Here is an 18,951-nt window from a genome sequence, read left to right as displayed (position 1 = left end):
ATGGTTGTTTTCTAGACATGCCTGTCTCTCTGGATTTAGTTGCTGGCACCTGACATTTGCTAGGCCTCTGTGAGGGAACCATGCTTTTGGTCTCCTATCCCTCCCCATTCTTATCCCACTGAAAGAATGTACTGGGAACCATCTTGACTGGTCTTTGCCATAAAGTTGAATGGTTTATTTTTTCTTACACAGATTTCTTGGACAATTTACATACTGTATAATTCACCGTTGTAAGTGTACAATTCAATGATTTTAGTAAATTCATAGCTGTGTAACCATCACCATATTCAATTACAGAACATTTTTACCACATGGAAAAGCTCCCTTGTGCTCATTTATAGTCATATCTCAGTCCTGCACCCAACTCTAGCAATCGCTAATCTTTCTAGCTCTATAAATTAGCCTTTTGTAGACATTTAATATAAATGGAATCATGTAATATATAGTCTTTGGTATCTTATGATAAGATTACACTTAACTTTTTAGGAAACTGCCAAATGATTTTCCATAGGGAGTATACCATCTTATCTTCCAACTAGCAATGGATTAGGGTTCCCATTTCTCCACACCACTAAGCTAAGTTTTAATTAGCCTTTGTTACTTGAATGCCCTCTCAGTTCTACTTTTATTGCTTAGTGTTGAATTTCTGGACTCTCTCTGTACCTTTTCATTTCCACTATAAACTGCCCAGTTCTCTGTAAAACCCCTTTCTTTCTTGTAATACCTTATCAAACACAGCTAATAACCACTAAGGTGTGCTACTAACATTCTGACTCTCAATCCCTTCACTTAAAGCCATAACTCATTCAGCTTATCACCTGCCTTCCAAGTGAATCTGCCCATATTTTTACCAGGCCACCCCATCACTGCATAACATAGGTCACCTCCTTCCAGGCTTCAGTGACAGTTTCCTTGACACCCACTGCCTTGCCCAAACACAGTGGATTTTTGTTACAGAAGCACACTACTCCTGATAGCAATTGCTGTATTTGTCAGGATAAAGACGTTGTGTTCTAGTAACAAATAGCCCCAAATCTCAGAGACTTGTAAAACTAGCAGTTTTCATTCTCCTCATTCATGCTACATATGCAACCCGATCGGCTATATCTCAGCCCCACATCATATTTATTCTAGAACCCAGGCTGATAGAGTCATCCCTATCTGGAATGGTGCTTGTCTTTTGGGAAAGGGACGAGAGGGTATGTGAATCGTGCACTAACTCTTGAAGCTTTCTCTCCCGTTTGTTTATCAGAGCAGGTGAAGTGGCTAATTCCGACATTAATGGAGCAAAGAAATATAATCTTCCCCCAGGGTAGGGCAGCAAATATTGTGAACAATAGTATCATTTATCACATTATGCTTTTCTTTTATATCCTGGGGACTCTGGAGAAGAAAGAAACAGCTGTCTCTATGTGGTGGTTTTGCCCAGAGCTGCTTAGAGCTGGAGTAAGACAGGGTGCCCTTTCAAAATACCCGACAGTAGGCCTTGATCTTCATGGTGTTTGAGTCCAGCCCTGTGGCTCTGATACACAGAATTATTCTATGCCGTTCTTCTGTCTCTACCAGCTCTATGTGTTAGGTTCAGGGAGAGATATGATTGGATGTATTGTTATTTCTAGAGTTTGCTCCCCAATGTCCCATGTCCTCTGGGGCATTAATAAATCAATATTTTTCTGATATCCAGCTTAAATGGACCCATTTATTTTTTAAAAATTTTTTAAATTTTTTTCTCCAGCTGTCTTTTGGGGAGACATTGCCTTAGATGAAGAGGATCTGAAGTTATTTCACATCGACAAAGCCAGAGACTGGATCAAGCAGTCGGGAGAGGAAGGGGGACATAGCACAGGTAAGTACTGTGTCCCCCGTTTTTTTTTCCTCTGGGGAGCAGGGTCAGGGACTCTGGCAAGGGTGGATGTGGATCCCGAGACTTTGGTATTTGACCTGTCAGTCCCAAGCCCACCTGTCTGGGGAAAACCAGAGGGGTCGCTCTTTCTGCACTGTGGGCTGTGGAACTGGAGCCTCCAGACTTGCTGATCCTTGTATGAGAATCTCCACTTGCTTCTTTATCTGGAGGCTCAGGCTCCAGCTCAGAGGGTTCAGGCTTGAGCCCAAGCTGTCAGGAGTGGGATCACTCTGGGCTCTCAGCACTTCCCAGGGTTGGAGAGAATTACTACCCAGGCTCCAAGTTGGTAATGTTAATAAGGCAAGGCTCTGGGAAAGAAGTTTGCTTGGGGCACTGTGCATTGTTTTGCAAACAAACCAGAAGTCCAATGGGCTTCAGACTTTGAGTACTCGGCTCCCTCCTTACCTCCATCCTGGGGGAAATTCTAGTGAGACTGGTCTCTTGAGTTCTTACCCCCTTCTCTCCCAGCTGGGCTCAGACATCTCAGCTCTGGGGAACCCCCATTCTTAGCAGGAGCAAAAGGGGCTGCACTATGAGGCGGAAGGCTGGTGGGGCTTACCCTGACTGGCTTTTTGGTGACCAGGGCTCACATGTGCCCAAGGCTACAACTGCCACTTCTCCCTGCTGCCTCTCCCCCCACCCCTGCCTTTTCTTTCTTTCTTTCTCTCTTTCTTTCTTTTTTTAAAGATTTTATTTATTTATTTGACAGACAGAGGTCACAAACAGAGAGGCAGGCAGAGAGAGGGTGGGGGGGAAGAGGGACCCAGGACCCTGAGATCATGACCTGAGCCAAAGGCAGAGGCTTTGACCAACTGAGCCACCCAGGTGCCCCTCTTTCCTTTCCTTTGAGACTTTTAAAAAACTTATTATGCTAAGAACACAAGAGATTTACTCTCTATACATTTTTAAGTGCACAAATAATATTATAAACCATAGGCTCAGTGTGGCATGGCGGATCTCCACAACTTATTCCTCTTGCATAACTGAAGCTTTGTACCCTTGTTGGGCGGCCCTGTCATGGCAAGTGCAGTACTGGAAAAAGAAGAGTAAGACGGGATCCCTGCCAGCAGGGAGACTATTCATGTCAGGCAGACAGGGTTTAGACCTGGACAAGCTCTTTAACATCTCTAAGGGTCAGTTTTCCTGTCTGCAAAATGGGGATGAAAGCATCACTCATGCCACAGGGGGGTTGGAAGGACCAAGTCCCAGGGTAATGGGCCAGCCTGGTGCCTGGCTCGCAGCCAGTTGTCAGGCAATGGCAGATATTATCACTGAGATGCTCCTCTCTAGTGGAATGAGACAGACAGATGAAGAGATAAACCGATTCCTCATGGCCAGGGCTGTAATGAACCAAGAGAAGAGTGCGGGGACGAAGGCCAGGTTGGCGAGCCAGGAAAGGCACTGTGGGAATGGATGCTCTTGCCTTGTGTCTTAAAGGAAGAGAATGAGTTCTTGAAGTCAAGAATTGAGAAAAGAACATTTCAGGCTGTGGAGAAGCCACATGGGGAGAATAACAGGGCCCATCTTTCCTCAGGGAGCCGCAGAAAGGTGTGAGTCACTAGATGGTGGCTCTTTGGGGTAGGCTGTGGTAGAGAGCCATGGAGACCCCACGGAGAGGCTGGGAGCTGCCAGGTGGAGGCCAGCTCCTGGAGAACTGCCTGCCCGGAAGTTTCTCTCAGGATGCTGCAGTGAAGGGAAGCCTAACAGCTTTGCCTTCGCCTCCCTCACAGCACTCCTCCAAGGCTAACATACTCAGCCTCTGGTCTAAGAACTTGAGCCTTCTCTTTCCTTCTTCCCTGTGAACTCAGAGAGGGCAGGGTCTATCTCACATTTGTCTTTGGATCCCTTGGAAGTGTCCCAGGCCCCTGTATCTACAAGGCATTGGCCAACATAGGTGCAGAGAAAGAAGGAAGGGGTTGGCGGAGAGCGGCAGAGCCTGGAACCATCTCCTGTGGCCTAAATGATCAAGGCTTTGCTTCCAGAAGTGTGGGTAAAGCACTGATTGTAGTCACGGGCTTTAGAATCAGACTGTCTGGGTTTGGATCCTTGAGCTGGGTCTCAGTTTCTTCATCTATCAAATGAGAATAGTGATGTTACTAGGACAAAAAGAACACGTATAAAGTGTTTAGCACAGTGCCTGGCTAATAATAAGTGCTCAATAAACATCAATTCTGCCACCTCCTCATTAGTAGTAGTAGTACTATTTGCAGAGCACACTGACCTGAGGGGTTTAGACTAACGTGGACAGTGGGGGAAATTCGCTGTGTGTGGGAAGGAACGTCGGCAGCTTGGGTTTGAGGCCTTTGTAACATATACCTACCTGGTGTTTCCTCCTTCCCAAGCTTAGAATGTTGTTTCCTTCTTTCTTTCTTTTTTTTCTGGTACCCTTTTATGGCAAAGTGATTTTTATCCTGATCACTTTTCTCTGTGGGCCAATAGTACTTCGCTTCCATCTAGAATCATTATTTTATTTTCAGAATGGGAATATTTTTTATTGTTTTTGTTGATGAAACTAATACCCCGTTTTTTTTTAAGTCCAATAGCTTAAAATTGTACAAAGTAGAATGTAATAATCTCCCGTTCTCCCAGCCCCAGGGATCCATGTCATTATCTGTTCACTGGATTCCTTCCAGCCTCACTGGGCTCAGGCTGTGTGCATACAGATATTTTGGAAACATAGAAGGGATTTTTCTCAACACTGTCTGGTGCAACCTGCGTCTTTCAGTTACCACCACCTTGTAGACATCTTTTCATGGGATACATTGTAGTCTATCACACTTAATGCACAACTCTGCCATAATTCATCAAATTAGTCCCATACAGACGGACACGGAGAGGGTTTCCCTTTCCTTCCTGTAATTTCTTTCTGTTAGAAACAACGGTGCTGTGAACAACTTTGAGCATTGATCCTTAAACATTTGCTTTGATTAAAAATAAATAAATAAAAAGGAACCACATCTTTACTCCGTCTTCCTGCTTCCAAATGTGTGGAGGGATGTGCTCTTAGATTTAGGTTATTTCATTTTTCAAGCTTTGGTTAGTGCCCTTGTGTTTTAGGGGAGGGAAGGAGGTTCAAGCGGGGGGTCGGGGTTGAGGTGGTGGGGCTGAATCCCTGGAGGGAGATCCGAGTGGAAAGGGCACAGAACCCTGCAGTGTAGCCCCAGAAGCCTTCTTTTCCTGGTTCCTCCTGTGAGTTTGGAGCTGCTTTCTTGACTTCAGAATGGAACAATCTCATTGGCCTGGATGTGACCAAGGTGACCTCATTCCCTAGGGGTGCCCAATGTCCTAAATCCAGTAAGTGGCAGAACCAGGACTAGAACCAGCTTTCCCAGCTCCCATGTGTCCTCCACTAGACCAACATGTCCACCATGTTGCCAGTTAGAAGGAACAGAGAACCTCATATGTGTGTGTAATTGTTCCTTTGCCATCACTTGGAGGGTAGGCTGGAGCCTCTCTGGGCCAAAGGGTGAGCAAAGACTTTGTGCCTGGGTTGGTTTATGAGCCCACATGGGGGCCTGCACTGGCCCCAGAAGAAAGCTGCTGGGACCCCAACCAGGGAGCCGCTCATCATTCACTTAGAGAAATCAGTCTCCCTGCCTCTGGTCCCTCCTTCCCCATCCTGCCTTCAGGTGATCTTCCTGGCCCTGACCTTGCAACCCCTTGGAGTGGGTAGAGTAATGTTGCCTCAGACTCATGTCTACCTGGAACCTCAGAAAGTGACCTTGTTTGGAGCTAGAGGATTTGCAGATGGAATTAGTTAAGGGTCTTAAGATGAGCCCTCCATCTAGTGATGGGAGTCTTTAGAAGAAGAGGGGAGCCCACAGCCATGGCGAGGAGGAAGAGGGAGTGTGAAGAGGGCGGTGGAGACTGGAGTGAAGCATCTAGGAGCCTGGGGACGGCCAGGATTGCCCGAGGCACTCCTGGTTAGCAGGAGGCAGGGAGTACTCCTTCCCTGGAGCCTTCAGAGGAAGTGGGACTGTGACAATACCCTAATTTCAGACGGCTAGCCCCCAGAACTGGGAGAGGATGGCTTTCTGTTGTTTCAAGCCACCTACTTTGTGGTTCTTTGTTAGAGCAGTCCTCAGAGACCCACACAACAGCTATGTCTCATAAAACCCTCCGTGGATCCCTGTCCCTTAGCAGAGACATTCCTGAGTCTGACCTTGGTCTGCGTTGTCCATGCTCTGTCTACAACCTGGATCTCCAGCCCTATTCCCTCTCCTTTCCTCCAGCCAAACAGAATGACATCGTGTCTGTACAAGCCTCAACTTTCCCTCTGTTCAGCCTTTTGTTCCAACTGTGCCCTCTGCTCCAGGTCCCCATTCTGTGAAGAAAGAAGGGAAAGCCAGTGACCCCACCAGAACCCTGTAGCTGGCGTGCTCTCATGATGCTTACTCAGCACGGCTGCCGGCTTGGAAGGCCACCTGGGTTGACAGCACTATGAAAATGGGCTTCATGTTGCGCTTGAGGTGGAAAGAGCTATATTTTCTCCCCATTTTCTGACAGGCCCCTGGCCCCACCATGGGAGCTCCCAGAGGAAGTGGCAGCAGCATCTGGGCTGTGTGCGGGGTAAGGAGGCAAGAGCGCATTCTTCACGGAGAGAAAGTCCTTCTGTGTGCATTTTATTTGCAGATAGAAGAATGGGAGCTCTGAGCAGGCATGGGCCAAGCTGTTCTATGAATGGGACCCTTGAATTAACATTGCCGAGTTTCCTAAAGCAGCTAATCGGATTAGCTGTGTAGTGAAGGAAGTACTTAGCGGGACACACACACAGACACACACGCAGGCACGCACACACTCTCCGACCGCCTTGCATCGTCTTCAGTGGGATGGAGCAGAGCCCGAGAGCCCCGTTTCTGAGTTTGGAGACACCTCTTCTGCTAAACACACAAGGTGGAGGGCAACGTGGTTTGGGCTCCTGAGTTCAAAAGAATGAAGTAGCAGGCATGAAAGACGTAGGTTGGGATGCCTTGCCTCCCTTCTCTGGGCCTCCTCTCCCAATCCTGAGGACCCTTCCACCTGGCGGATTCTTCAAGCTCTTAGAGTTCCTTTTCTCACTCTGCCCATGACTTGGAACGGCACACGTTGCCATCACCTGACCTCACCATGCCCACTGAAGAGCCACATGAGATGTTCTTCTTATGGGGACCTCCGGACCTTGCAGAACTGCAGTGTAGAAAGGCTTGGATGTTGGAGACAGGTGGGCCTCAGTTTTCCTCTCTGGCTCTGTATTGATTAGCTGAGGGGCGCAGGGTGACTCGTCCCTTATCTGTAAAATGGGTTATTAGTGCCTGTCTAGCAGTGGGATTGAAAGGTGATAGGAAAAGCACTTAGGCTAGGGCCTGACCCCTGGTAGGTGGCCCGTAATCATAGCCTCTGGGGCTGCCCCTGGGCTGCCCCTTCTGTCTTCTCTTTTCTCTTGGCCACCTCTGTGTCTCTGACTTCACATCCCCCCGTAAGCCCCAGAATTCTCTGTCATTGCTCTGTGTGCTCTGCACATCCTCCCTGCGGTCTCTGGAGCTGGGCCATCCTTGGGACATCTCTGTCAGTTCCCTAGCCTTCTCCGGTCCTCCTGTGTCAAACTCTAGGATTGCACTGTTGCCAGAGAGAGACCTGAAAATGGATTGGATGCTAGTAGCGAGGACAAAGAGAATGATACTAGCGAGCATTTGCTATATGCTGCGAATGTCTTACGGACTCTAAACATGTGATCTCATTTAACCTTCACACAATGGTTCTAGGCGGTGGGCATTCTTGGCATAGACACGAAGGCTAGCGTTCAGAGAGGTGTGTAACTAACTCTAATACAAGGGATTATTGGCCAAACCCAGATTAGGACTTAACTTTCAGGTCAAAGGCCCTCCTTTTAGCCTCTACACTCCACTGCTTCTGGAAACAGCTGCTGACCTCACCACTGACGCTGTCCCCTTGAACTGGGGAGACTGGTTCTCCCCATCAGCACCCTTGAGAGCTGATGGGGAAAGACATGGAAGAGTTCTGTGTACCATCGGGGCTGCACCTCAGCGTGCCCTCAGTGGTCTCCGGTCATGGTCACTGTGTGCCTTGCCACATCCCCCAGCCTATCCCAGCCGTGACTCATCTTAGGTCTTGTCTCGTCTTCTTTCGTTCTGCCGTCAGGCTCTGCTCGAGAAAGGTGCCAGACAAAACACCTGTGGTCTGCGGATGGGGCCACCAGTCTCAGGAGTGCTTGGTGGCCTCTGCGCCTCCCTGCTCCTCTGCTCCCCCCAGAGGTCAGCTGGGGTTAGGACTGTTTGCTTGAATGCAGGATGCACTGAATGTGGGGTACCAGCCCTGTGGAAGAGATGCTTAGGGAGTGATGCCCGGAGTGATGTCCTCGGGCTCGGCAAGCCCTGACTGCCTTGCAGGAAGTGTCCAAAAAAGGCATCATTTAGCCATGTGGCTGAAAGCTTATCTTTGTGGTGCCCCTCACATAAATTCGCAGAGGGAGAATGTGGTTCTTAAGTCTTTTCCATGCCCAAGAGGGAGTGCCAGCATTCCTGCTCACTCCTCCAGGGCTCCTTTTATCCCTTCTCCCCCCGAGACCTGCAGCCCCTCCCCGCCCCCAGCTGACCGCTCCCATCATCCCTGCCCTCCTCTGAGAATTCTCCTTGCCTCCTGGGGTAGAACTTGATCTTTACTTGCTGAACTCCTTCTCTGGCGTGTGTCTGCCTCACAGCTCTCCTGACCCTCTGACACCAACGTTCCGTCCCTCCCTCCTTCAGGTAGCAGATGCTAATGGGGGACCCCTTCTGTGCTCAGTACCAAGGATGCCCACTTTCTCTTCTGGCATTCAAGAGATGGTGCGTTAATGATGGATGTGATTATGGCCATGTTTTAGGGTATGGGAGGAATGGGGCAGCCTAGAGTGGGGGGAACTGAGATCCAAAGCCCCTGCTGGTGTGGGGCAGCCACCGATCTCCCAGAGGAGGTGTGGTCCAGTAGGCAGAGGGAAGGCCCCAGGTGACAGCTGTCATCCAGGCAGGAGTTGGTGTTGGGGATCCAGCCTGGGGCACAGGGCCTGCCAGGGGGCAAAGCAGGGCCACCAGGAGGGCAAGAGTGGAGACCCAGGCAAATAGCATCAGAAGGACCTTTAGTCGAACTCGTAGGAAGTTCTCATTTTGTGCTGTGAGCTTGGGAGGACAAGGCAAGGACCCCCCAATCCTTCTGGGGCATAAATATTAGGGAGGATGATAAGCTGGAGACTTGGCCCGAGAGAATAAAATGAAGACAAGGGTCAGAAATTAGGCAGGAGCACACAGATCCAAACCGGGTCAAAGGTAAAGTGCTGCCGAGACCCTCCCATGTTGAGCCTAAACTCTCCACATCTACCCCCACCCCCACCCCTGACCTAGGACAGGGCTGGCCACAGTGTAGGGCGGGACTGACCCCACAGACTAGAGTTAACAGCCGAGAAGGGGAGGGCAGTGGGGCAGGAGTTGGGCAAGGCCTGGCAGTTATTCTGCCCATAAAGTCTTCAATTTAGTAAGATGATTTGAGATGATGAAAAGGCATCTGATAAAATGCACATCTGTTCTTTGGGAAGAAAAAAAGAATGCAACATAAGGATTCTATCATCTCATTCCCTGGGGCCTCATTCAGAGGCTGACTTATAACTTGGATTGAAGCCAGAGTTCGCTGTGAACTTGAAGTGTTGGGAAAAGTAAATTCACCTTTCGGCTGATTTTTGTTATGACTGCATTTCTCAGAATTTGGGGACACTGGGCGGGCCGTCCACTTGGAGCCACAGTGGGGTATGGGGCTGGGTGAGGGAGGAGCAGTGACCACCCTCGGGCCCTCATTCAGGGAGCCACAATCCGGGGCCCCTCATGAGCCTTGAATGCAGGAGCCTGAGTCAAAATTGGGAGATCTGCTTGAGAAGCCAGGACAAATAAGATTTAACACCTGGTATTGTAGGCAAAGTTCTCTCCGTTTCACTTTACAGAATCCCCCTCAAGATAGCTCAAGTGAAGGGGCGCCTGGGTGGCTCAGTGGGTTAAGCCGCTGCCTTCGGCTCGGGTCGTGATCCCAGGGTCCTGGGATCGAGCCCTGCGTCGGGCTCTCTGCTCAGCAGGGAGCCTGCTTCCCTCTCTCTCTCTGCCTGCCTCTCCATCTACTTGTGATTTCTCTCTGTCAAATAAATAAATAAAATCTTTAAAAAAAAGATAGCTCAAGTGAAGAATTTACTTAAGAATATATTCTCAGGGGGGCATCTGGGTGGCTCAGGTCATGATCTCAGGGTCCTGGGATTGAGCCCCGAGTTGGGCTCTCTGCTCAGCCAGGAACCTGCTTCCCACTCTCTCTCTGCCTGCCTCTCTACCTACTTGTGATCTCTCTCTCTCTGTGTCAAATAAATAAATGAATAATCTTTAAAAAAAAAAAAAAGAATATATTCTCAGGGCCACCTATAGACTGAAATAGAGAAGAGCCAGCCTCTTGGGAACTGGAGTAGGAATTGGAGAGAAAGGAGCAGAGCTGGCACCTCTTCTCAGGGACCACAGAGTGCCTTATTTTTGCATTTGCCTCTTCTTGTACCTGACCCATCGTGGCCGCCATGCCTGAGTTTCCATCATGATCCTCAACTCAAGTGTCCTCTGCTGGATGCCTTCAGTGCCTCCCTAGGCAAGGGACTGTGGAAGTCCTAAGAGTAGAAGGAGTCTCCCAAGGAGAGAGTATAACGTGAGTTGACCAGAGAGCTGACAGAGCCCCAGGGAGGTAGGTGGAGGCACCAAAGCTATGATGGAAACAGGTGAGTCTGTGTCCGTCACTCCAGAGAACAATGAATGATGGAGCAGCCTTCCCTTTGAGGAGGTGATGAGTGAAACCCTCAGGAGTGGAGCTGTGGAGGCAGCCCCTTTTGGGTTAACTTGATCTTGGGGCCATGCCTGGTGACCTCACACCCACTTTGCCATTGATATTATTTCCATGAGGAAATACTTTATGAGTTCCCATCAGCCATCTTAATACATGGGCTCTGGGAGCACACCCTCACGGGAGCGGGGGATTGCCAGTAGCAGAGGAGGACCCAGTCATTGTCCCTCAGTTTGGCTATCAGAAAGGCTGTGCCTTACCTCCCCAGACATCATTCTTTGGTTCTTCATAATCTGATTCTGTTTCTTACTGCCCTTTAACTGGGTATGTCTTTGTTTGTATTTATTGGATGGAATTCTATGTTGCCTGTTTTTAACTTAAGTAGTAGATCTTGGGGCACCTGGGTGACTCAGTGGGTCACTCACCTTTAGCTTGAGTCATGATCTCAGGGTCCTGGGATTGAGCCCCACATTGGGCTCTCTGCTCAGCTGGGAGCCTGCTTCCTCCTCTCTCTGTCTCTCTCTCTCTGCCTGACTTTCTGCCTACTTGTGATCTCTCTCTCTGTCAAATAAATAAATAAAATAAAATCTTTTTTTTAAAGTGGATCTTAAATAGTAGATCTCTAGAGCAGAACAAAATGAAATAACTCATCCTTGCTTATTTATGCTGCCTTCCAATCGCTCGTTCTAGTATCAGTGACCTAGACATAAAAAATATTCCCCATACTGACTTAAGAGAACCTGGTGGTGAATCCTTTTGGATAAAATAAAGGATGCTTGTATCCAACAAAAAATCACCCCCCAAATATTTTTAAGTTAGTATTTTGTTTTCTTAAAGCTACGCACCTTTGCTTTTGTAATTGGCCCTTCTAGATTTTGTCACAGTGGGAAAATGACCTCTGTCGCAAATGTACTTTTTACTCAAGTGTCTTCTTCTTGGGTGTGATAATGAACTCAGTTGTTTTGGACAAAAGGCCACAGCCCTTCAAAGTTAGCTGCTGTGACAGACCTTAGCCATGTCACTTGGCTTCATGGGACTTTACTTTGCTTATCTATAGAATGAAGGGTTGCATTCTAAGCTTCCTAAGGGCCACAAAGGCATCTCTTGGTTCTTTTGCCAATGATAATCTGGAAATGTATGGAGACTTAATGTGTGCTCTCTGCTGCATGCACCGCTGCTTAGAGAACCACAGGACCTTTGACTCCTCCTTCAGCTGATGACTCCTGGAACTTCAGAATGTTCTGCTCAAATTGTATCGAACCTGAGATGCTCCAGTGGGTTCCCCTAGGCATGGGCAGAAACCTGGCTGTTGCCTCCCTACATCCTTTCTTAGAAAACAGCAACACACAACAATGGGCAGGAGAGAGGTCAAGAGAGCCGTGACGGTCTCCCACGGCAAAGCCACCAAGCACTAGTGACAAGTGGGTGGGCCCAGAGAGCTGGAGATGCAGCCTCAGGGGCAGCTGGCGGTCCTGCCAGTGTGTTTGTGATGAGACTCCTGTTTCCTCGGCATTGTGCTAACCTGTGGCTGATGTGCAGGATGGCCGGTGCAAAATCCCATTTCTCTGGGGGCAGTTTATAGCGAGGTCTGCAGGTCATTATTTCTGTGGTTTCCAAGGAGGTCCAGGGAGAGGAGGTGATGATGGTGGCGGAGCTGCCAGGGAATTCTCCTCCTATGTTCTGGTCATCTTATTTCTCTTCGGTGTCCTTTAATGAGCTTGTTTGCCCGCAAACAGTGAGTGAAAAGCCCCAGCTGGCCTTGGCACTGAGCCTCTAATTCGCTTCCGCTACTTCTTGCTTTCTGCTTCCCAGGTTTTCTGCTGCCCTCCTGCACTCCTAGACCTGGGCTGCCATTGCCCGAGGAAGGAGCTCCTGTCTCTTCTGACGTTGGCACCCCCTAGAGGCATGGCTTTCCCATTCCCTCAGCTGCCCAGAGGTCCTAAGCCTTCAGCCTATCAGCCAAATCTGGTCTGCAGATGTGTTTTGTTTGTTTTGTAGTGCTCACATTTTTAAACTTGCTGCCAACATTTGAAAAAAATCAGATTTCTCATAAAAATCCGGAACTAACTCTGGCTTCTCTTGAAAAGTTGGGAGATCTGGCCACGCTGATCCAGAATTTCCACGTGGCAACAATCAATGGAGTTGCATAAGGATGGGTTGACCTGCGGAGGAGCACGCGCTCTGTGGCTTGCCACAGACCCCACTAGCCCTCTTCATCTCTCTAGGCTAGGCTTTTGCACTCTGATGTGTTGCTTGCCTGGCCCCCCAGCTCTGACATCTGAGTTTGCATACTGGCCAGTGGGTAAAGGACACCATCCTTGGGCCCCAAATCAGCTCTCATGGCATTGACCATGCCGCTTCTCTCTTCTCCGCCAAGGAAGGAGTGTCCCAGAGCTTCAGCTGTTGCCTGGCAATGTGAAAGAAGATCCTTCTTTTGGAGACTCTTTTCTTGAACTTTCAGTCTCTGGCACCTCCTTGCAATACAGCGTGCCTTGTCTGGGGCTCTGCATGGCACTGAGGAAGAAACACAGGAAAGGGCAGACAGGGCACACTCAGGGCCTTGGAGGGCATGTTTTATGGCCCAGCAAATGCCCTGGCATCAGAACAGGGTCTTTGTGCCCTAGTGAGTCATTGAGATGGAACCATTAATAGATATTAACTGCTCTGAAGCAAAGGGGCCATTACACTTCACCGACAAATGCCTTCACCTAGAAAAACCCTAGTCACCTTAACCTCTGTTTAGCTGTATCATGTCCTAACGGTGAAGCCATTGCCCTGCAACTCTCCTTGAACCGAGCTGACTTCTCCCCAGAAAGGTCAAAGACAGGCCACAGTGCTCTGTGATCCTTTCTGCTTTTCTTCTCCAGTTCTCTGGAGAGGGCTTGGGTTGGTCTTCCTCTGTTTTCTTGAGTTCCCTGCTACTCCTTCTGCGATCCAATCTCTGGGGCTTGCTCTTTAAGACATCTATAAACCTTTACCGGTCATTTGATCATCTGTGCAAAAGCCATGTGATAAAACCCTTCTAAGATTGTTCTATGAGGACACACATGTGCCTCTTCTGAACTTCTTACTGCGCAGTGAGACTCCTACCCCTCGTGTCTAGGTAACCCTTTCTTCAGCCTCTGGGGTTTCCCCTTCATTCGCTGCTCCTGTCACACAGTAAGGGACAGAGCCCAGAGGCAAAGACCAAGAGCTGGGGGTTAGACCTCCCAGCTCTGCTGCATGCCGGCTGCTGACCCCAGATCAAGTACTTTACATCGGGGAACTTGGTTTCCTCACCTGTAATGGGGACAATAGCAAATCCTCACCCCCTGCAGGTGCAGTGAATATTGGTTGGGATAACGCATGCCAACATTCGCCAGTCCCGTCCCGTTCAACTCGGATGGACGTATTTGTTAAGCATGTGTCACGAAAAGGAGAGGTCATAAAGCATGGAGGAGGGGATACTTCCTGGAGGAGGCAGAGCTGGGCCTGGGTATTTTGACGAGGGCTGTAGCTGGAAGGATTGTGCGCTACAGGGGGAAGGCAGAGGTTGAATGCTGTCATTCAGGGGGAGCTTGGCAGGGAGAATGGAGTGGTGCGGGGTGGCTGGCGGGCTGGTGGGACATGGCAGGTGAGGAAGAGAAGTTGGGATGATGCATTGGGAGCACACTCTGGTGGGACTTGGGCTGAAGTGTCCCCCCATAGGCTGGCCCCATGGCCAGCAATGTCTTTGCCCCTTACCATCCTCCTTTCCCTCGAACTCTTCCACTCCTTCTCTGGGAAGCCCCCGCATGCCCCGATCGCTTCCTTTCCTGCCAGGCGGGGCAGTGAGCTCTGTGAACTAGCATGTGTCTGTGTGTTCCTAGTACCTAGTCCTGTGATGGTCACCGAAGCGGCTGCACGAACAACTCCTCACAAAGGGAAAATTCCATTTCCCCCAGACTCAGCATAATTGTTACCATTAACCTCATTACTTTGCCACTTAAATTGTTGGGAAAATGGTATCTCATTTTGCTTTTATTTTCATTTCTCGGGGGTAAACGTCTGTATAATTACCTACCGGTTAGATTTTTCTTCTGTGGCGTGTTCACCAACTTCCTTTATCCAATGTCTACTGGATACAGAGTTTTTCTCATTGAGTTGCTTGGACTATTTGTATAATAAGGATTGTACCCACTGTCACCGTCAGTCTAGACATCTTCCCCTGTCTGGGTGATTTGTTTCCAATTTAAGGCATTTATCTTTCTGATACACAAATGTTTGAAAGTTTTTAAAGTTGAATGTGTCAAACCAAATTTTTCTTTTTCTTATGCTAATGAACATATAAAAATTTTCCTTCTATAACTTTGGGAAATAATATTTTTTCTAATGTTTTCCTATGGTTGGTTTGTTTACACTTCACTCTTTCTATCCATTTGGGTTTTCTCTGAGGTTAGGTTCGATACTCTTCCCCCTAATTTCTAAATAATAAGCTCAACACCGTCTACCGCATCTTCTTTCCTGGTGGTTTGGCGATATTTTCCTTTATCATGTAGTGTGTGTTTTGTGTTCCATTCACTTATGTGTCTTGTCATGTTAGTTTCTTCGTGTGTTTAATATTTGATGGGCTGCGTTATTCCTCATCGCCCTTGCTCTGGGTTTTTTGTTTTTGTTTTTGTTTTTGTTTTTTAAAGTCTTAGATAATCTCACTTGTTTATTCTTCTAGGTGAGTCTAGGAATCACATTTCTACAAAAATCTAAGAGGACCCCAAGAAAATCTTCTTAGAATTTGCATCATGTTTGCATTAAATTCTTAACTTCCTTTGGAGAAACTGACCCATTTATATCATTTACTCACTCCATCCAGGAACATAGAATTATTCTTCCTCACTTACTATTATCTTTACAGATTGCAATAAAGTGTGTAATTCTCCCAGTGCAGTGAGACACATTTCCTGTTAAACTTACCCCAGGTCTCTTGCGTTGACTATTCTGTTGGGTCATCTGAAACGTTCCTCTCCAATGGCCTATTTTGGCATGATGACTGTGGAAGGGAGTGCCTTGATCACATCTCAGACCAGACTTGGGCTTTCCTCTACCTGCTTCTCTTAGCCATCTGTGCCCCAAACATAGCAGTGTTTGGAGTGCCATCACCTAACGAGCTCACTTAAGCACCCTCCTCTCCATTGCTATGGTCTGCCCGCTTGAGGATGTCTTCACTTCTTCTTTGGAGTCCCAACTCCATGTCCTCTGGTCTCCCTTGCCTCCCTCCCTCCCTGTTTGCCAGGCCCGTCACAGGCCTGGGATGCATCATGGAAGATGGAGCTGGTGTTTTAGAGGGTGTCATGGAGGCAGGCAGTTAACACACAAGCACCTTGTTGATCATCTGAATTTTTACCCCCGTGTCTCTCTAGTGCCCCACCACTGACATACCTGACCACTCCCTGCTTTAGAAGCACGCCTTCAGAAGCTTCTAGAAATCTATGCATGGGAGAAGCCTCCAAATCACCCCATGTTATAAAAGCCTCACTGGAGCCTGGGATTGCATCTGAGTTTTGCCTCTTTCTGGCTGTGTGACTGAGGATGACTTAGAGTCAATGGTGATCATAGTAATCGTGGGAGTAGCTAACTCTGAGTGCTGGTTTGGGGCCAGCCTTGTTCTATGCCTTGCGGGTATTCGCTCTCTTAATCTTCATAACAACCCTAGGAGGTGAATCCTCTTACCCTCACTTTATGGATGAGGAATCTGAAAGAGCAAAGCGTTCAATGACTTGTTCAAGTTCACACAGCTAGGATGTGGTGAAGTAAAGGCTGTATCCGAAGCCCTCTGGCCCTGGCACTTACGCTGCAGGCTCATCTTGCACCCCCCCCCCACCCCGATTTCCCGGAACCTCAGGCAAACAGAGATCAGGTAGGCGGGAGGTAGGCTGTTACATTCGTGCAGACCTCCCCAGGCACTGCCGTTCCCTGGTACTGTCCTCTCCCTCTGAGACCCTGGGCTCCAATGTGGGACCTGCTTGGCCAGTAGAACCCTAGAGAGCGTGATGGAAGCAGGGGCTTGTACAAAGCAGTGGCACACTGGGACGTATCGTTTTGGAATGCTGCCTCTTGGAAGCATCCTGCCAGGAGAGCCATGCTGTTAGGAAGCCCAAGAGGACTGGAAATAGAGGCCACATGGAAGAGAGCCGAGTCCCCAGACATGCAGCTGCACACGAGCCATGTACAGTCCTCCCCCAGCCCTCTGAATTCTCCCCGCTAAGGCTCCAGACGCTATGGAGCAGACAAGCCAACGCCACTGGTTCTCTGCCCCCAATTCCTGGCCCACAGACTCAGAAGCAAGCATAAAATGATGATTTTAAGCCACTCTGTTGAGAGGGATAGTTTGCTATGCAGCAATAAATGATGGAAACAGCCTTCGGAGAAGCCAAGGCCAGGCTGGGTGTGAAAGGCCTTGGGCCACGTGTGTGAGAGTCCCCAGAGCCCAGGCTCAGGAGAACACTGGAGGCTTGAAGCCAGGTGAGCAGCAGCGAGCACTTCGAGATCACACCTAGGCTAAAGGTCTGGCCTCATTCTAACAAAAATCAGGGACCAGGAAAAACGCAGGAGCCAGCATTCAGGGTAGGAGGAGGGTCCAATGCCAAGCCGAGTGGCTGTCTGGATAGAGGCTCTGGAAAGAGAGCAGCTCTAATTTGCGTGATGAAGAAGCCGTCCATGAGCTGGCCCCTGGAGCCAAGCAAGTCCTGAGGCCTCATCAGCCAGTGCTCGAACACGGGTGGGAGCCAGGTGACTGGCTGGAGAAGGGAGGGCCGGATCTGGGAATCGAGTACCTAGCACTACCTGAGGGAAGAAGGTTCTGACTGGCCCTCTCACTCCTCAGCCATGAGCTTTCCTTGCCTTCCATCTTGCTAAGGTGCGGACTCATGACTTTTTCCTTCCATGGTCAGAACAGAAAAGCAGAAAATACCACAGACCCACAACATTTTCATCTGCAGAAACACAGCTCTGTTTCTTGCAACTATGTTCCCTGTTCCCAGCAGAGAAAGGTTTTCCTGGCAGCCGCCTCTGTGTGTGTGTGTGCGCGCGCGCGCATACATGTGTATACGCACGTGTGTGTGCAAATGTGCATGACAAAGTCAGAGCACATGTCATAACCAAGTGTGTGCTATAATCTAGCTCTTTTTGGGTGGGGATCCCTTTGTTTCCTGATTATAAAAGTAATCACAATTTGGAAGTTTCAAAAGGTATGTAGGAAAAGAAAATTCACCCAAACGTCACCGACCAGAGATCATCACGATGAGCCTTGTGGGTATTTCCATCCCCGTCTTTTCTCCGCCATTTTTTTTGTGATGCTTTTCCAGGAGAGATGGGATCATACCCAGTTCTACTGGAATCACCCTGGGCATTATTTCCTTACCCGTTTTTTGATTTACAATATGAACATTTTTCCCACTTGGTAAACTCTCTTCTAAAACAGTTTTTGAGGTTACATAGTGTTCCATTACATAGTAATTCATTTTACTACCCTCCCCCAATTGGGGGTGTAGTTAGCACAGTTTTTATTGTAAAAATGTGGAGATGAAACAGTCTTTGTCTTTATTGTCAATCAGTTCCTTTGTGCCCATATCCAGAAGTCATATTCTTGGGTCAAAGTCATTTTACTGCCTGTTTTGATACATCTTGCTAAATTACCTCATAAATGTTACCAATTTATATTCCTGCCCCACCAGCAGTGTATAAGAATTCCCTTTTTATTATACACTTGCTGATATTAAATCATTTCATTAACGAAAGCTGGCAATGATCTTTTAACTCATTTTCCCTTTCCCTTCTGTAGCATTTGAAATCTGGCATAGATATAAAATTTACTTGGCACCAAATTGCTGAGGATTGCACATTGGTTACCATAGTGGTTGGTTGACTAGTTCATTCCCAAATCAACCTGTTAAGGGGTCTTGGCACCCCCCTTTTTTAATCTAATGAATAATGAAAACCTCCGCCGAGCAGGTGTTTCTTATACTGACGGAGGTAGGCAGCTATGTCATCTGTCAGCCTGGCCTGAGATGTTCACTCAGACCACATTCACACAGGTGTGGGCTAGAGGGCAGAGGAACACGGGTTCTGGAGTCAGATGGGCCAGACCAGTAATGCAGATCCCATCACTTAGCCGCTGGGTGACCTCCAACAACTTACTGCTGACCCTCTGTTTTCTCTTCTGTAAAAGAGGAATAATGTTACTTACTCATGGGATTGCTGTGCAT

The 18,951-nt window shown here is 48.4% G+C and overlaps 1 protein-coding gene across 1 annotated transcript in view; it reads left to right on the top strand.

Annotated features, from left to right (window-relative positions):
• The window catches only part of TLL2 (tolloid like 2), a 118,231-nt gene that overhangs the window by 20,817 nt on the left and 78,463 nt on the right, over window positions 1–18,951 (top strand). The window contains exon 2 of the mRNA XM_059395909.1: window positions 1,736–1,846. Coding sequence (XP_059251892.1) covers window positions 1,736–1,846 — 111 coding nt within the window. The remainder of the gene's footprint in view (window positions 1–1,735; window positions 1,847–18,951) is intronic.

This window comes from Mustela nigripes, chromosome 4 (genome assembly GCF_022355385.1).
Source record: "Mustela nigripes isolate SB6536 chromosome 4, MUSNIG.SB6536, whole genome shotgun sequence".
Classification (NCBI taxonomy): Eukaryota; Metazoa; Chordata; class Mammalia; order Carnivora; family Mustelidae; genus Mustela; species Mustela nigripes.
Note: the sequence above shows the minus strand (reverse complement) of the source record. Positions and strands in the feature narration are given on the sequence as shown.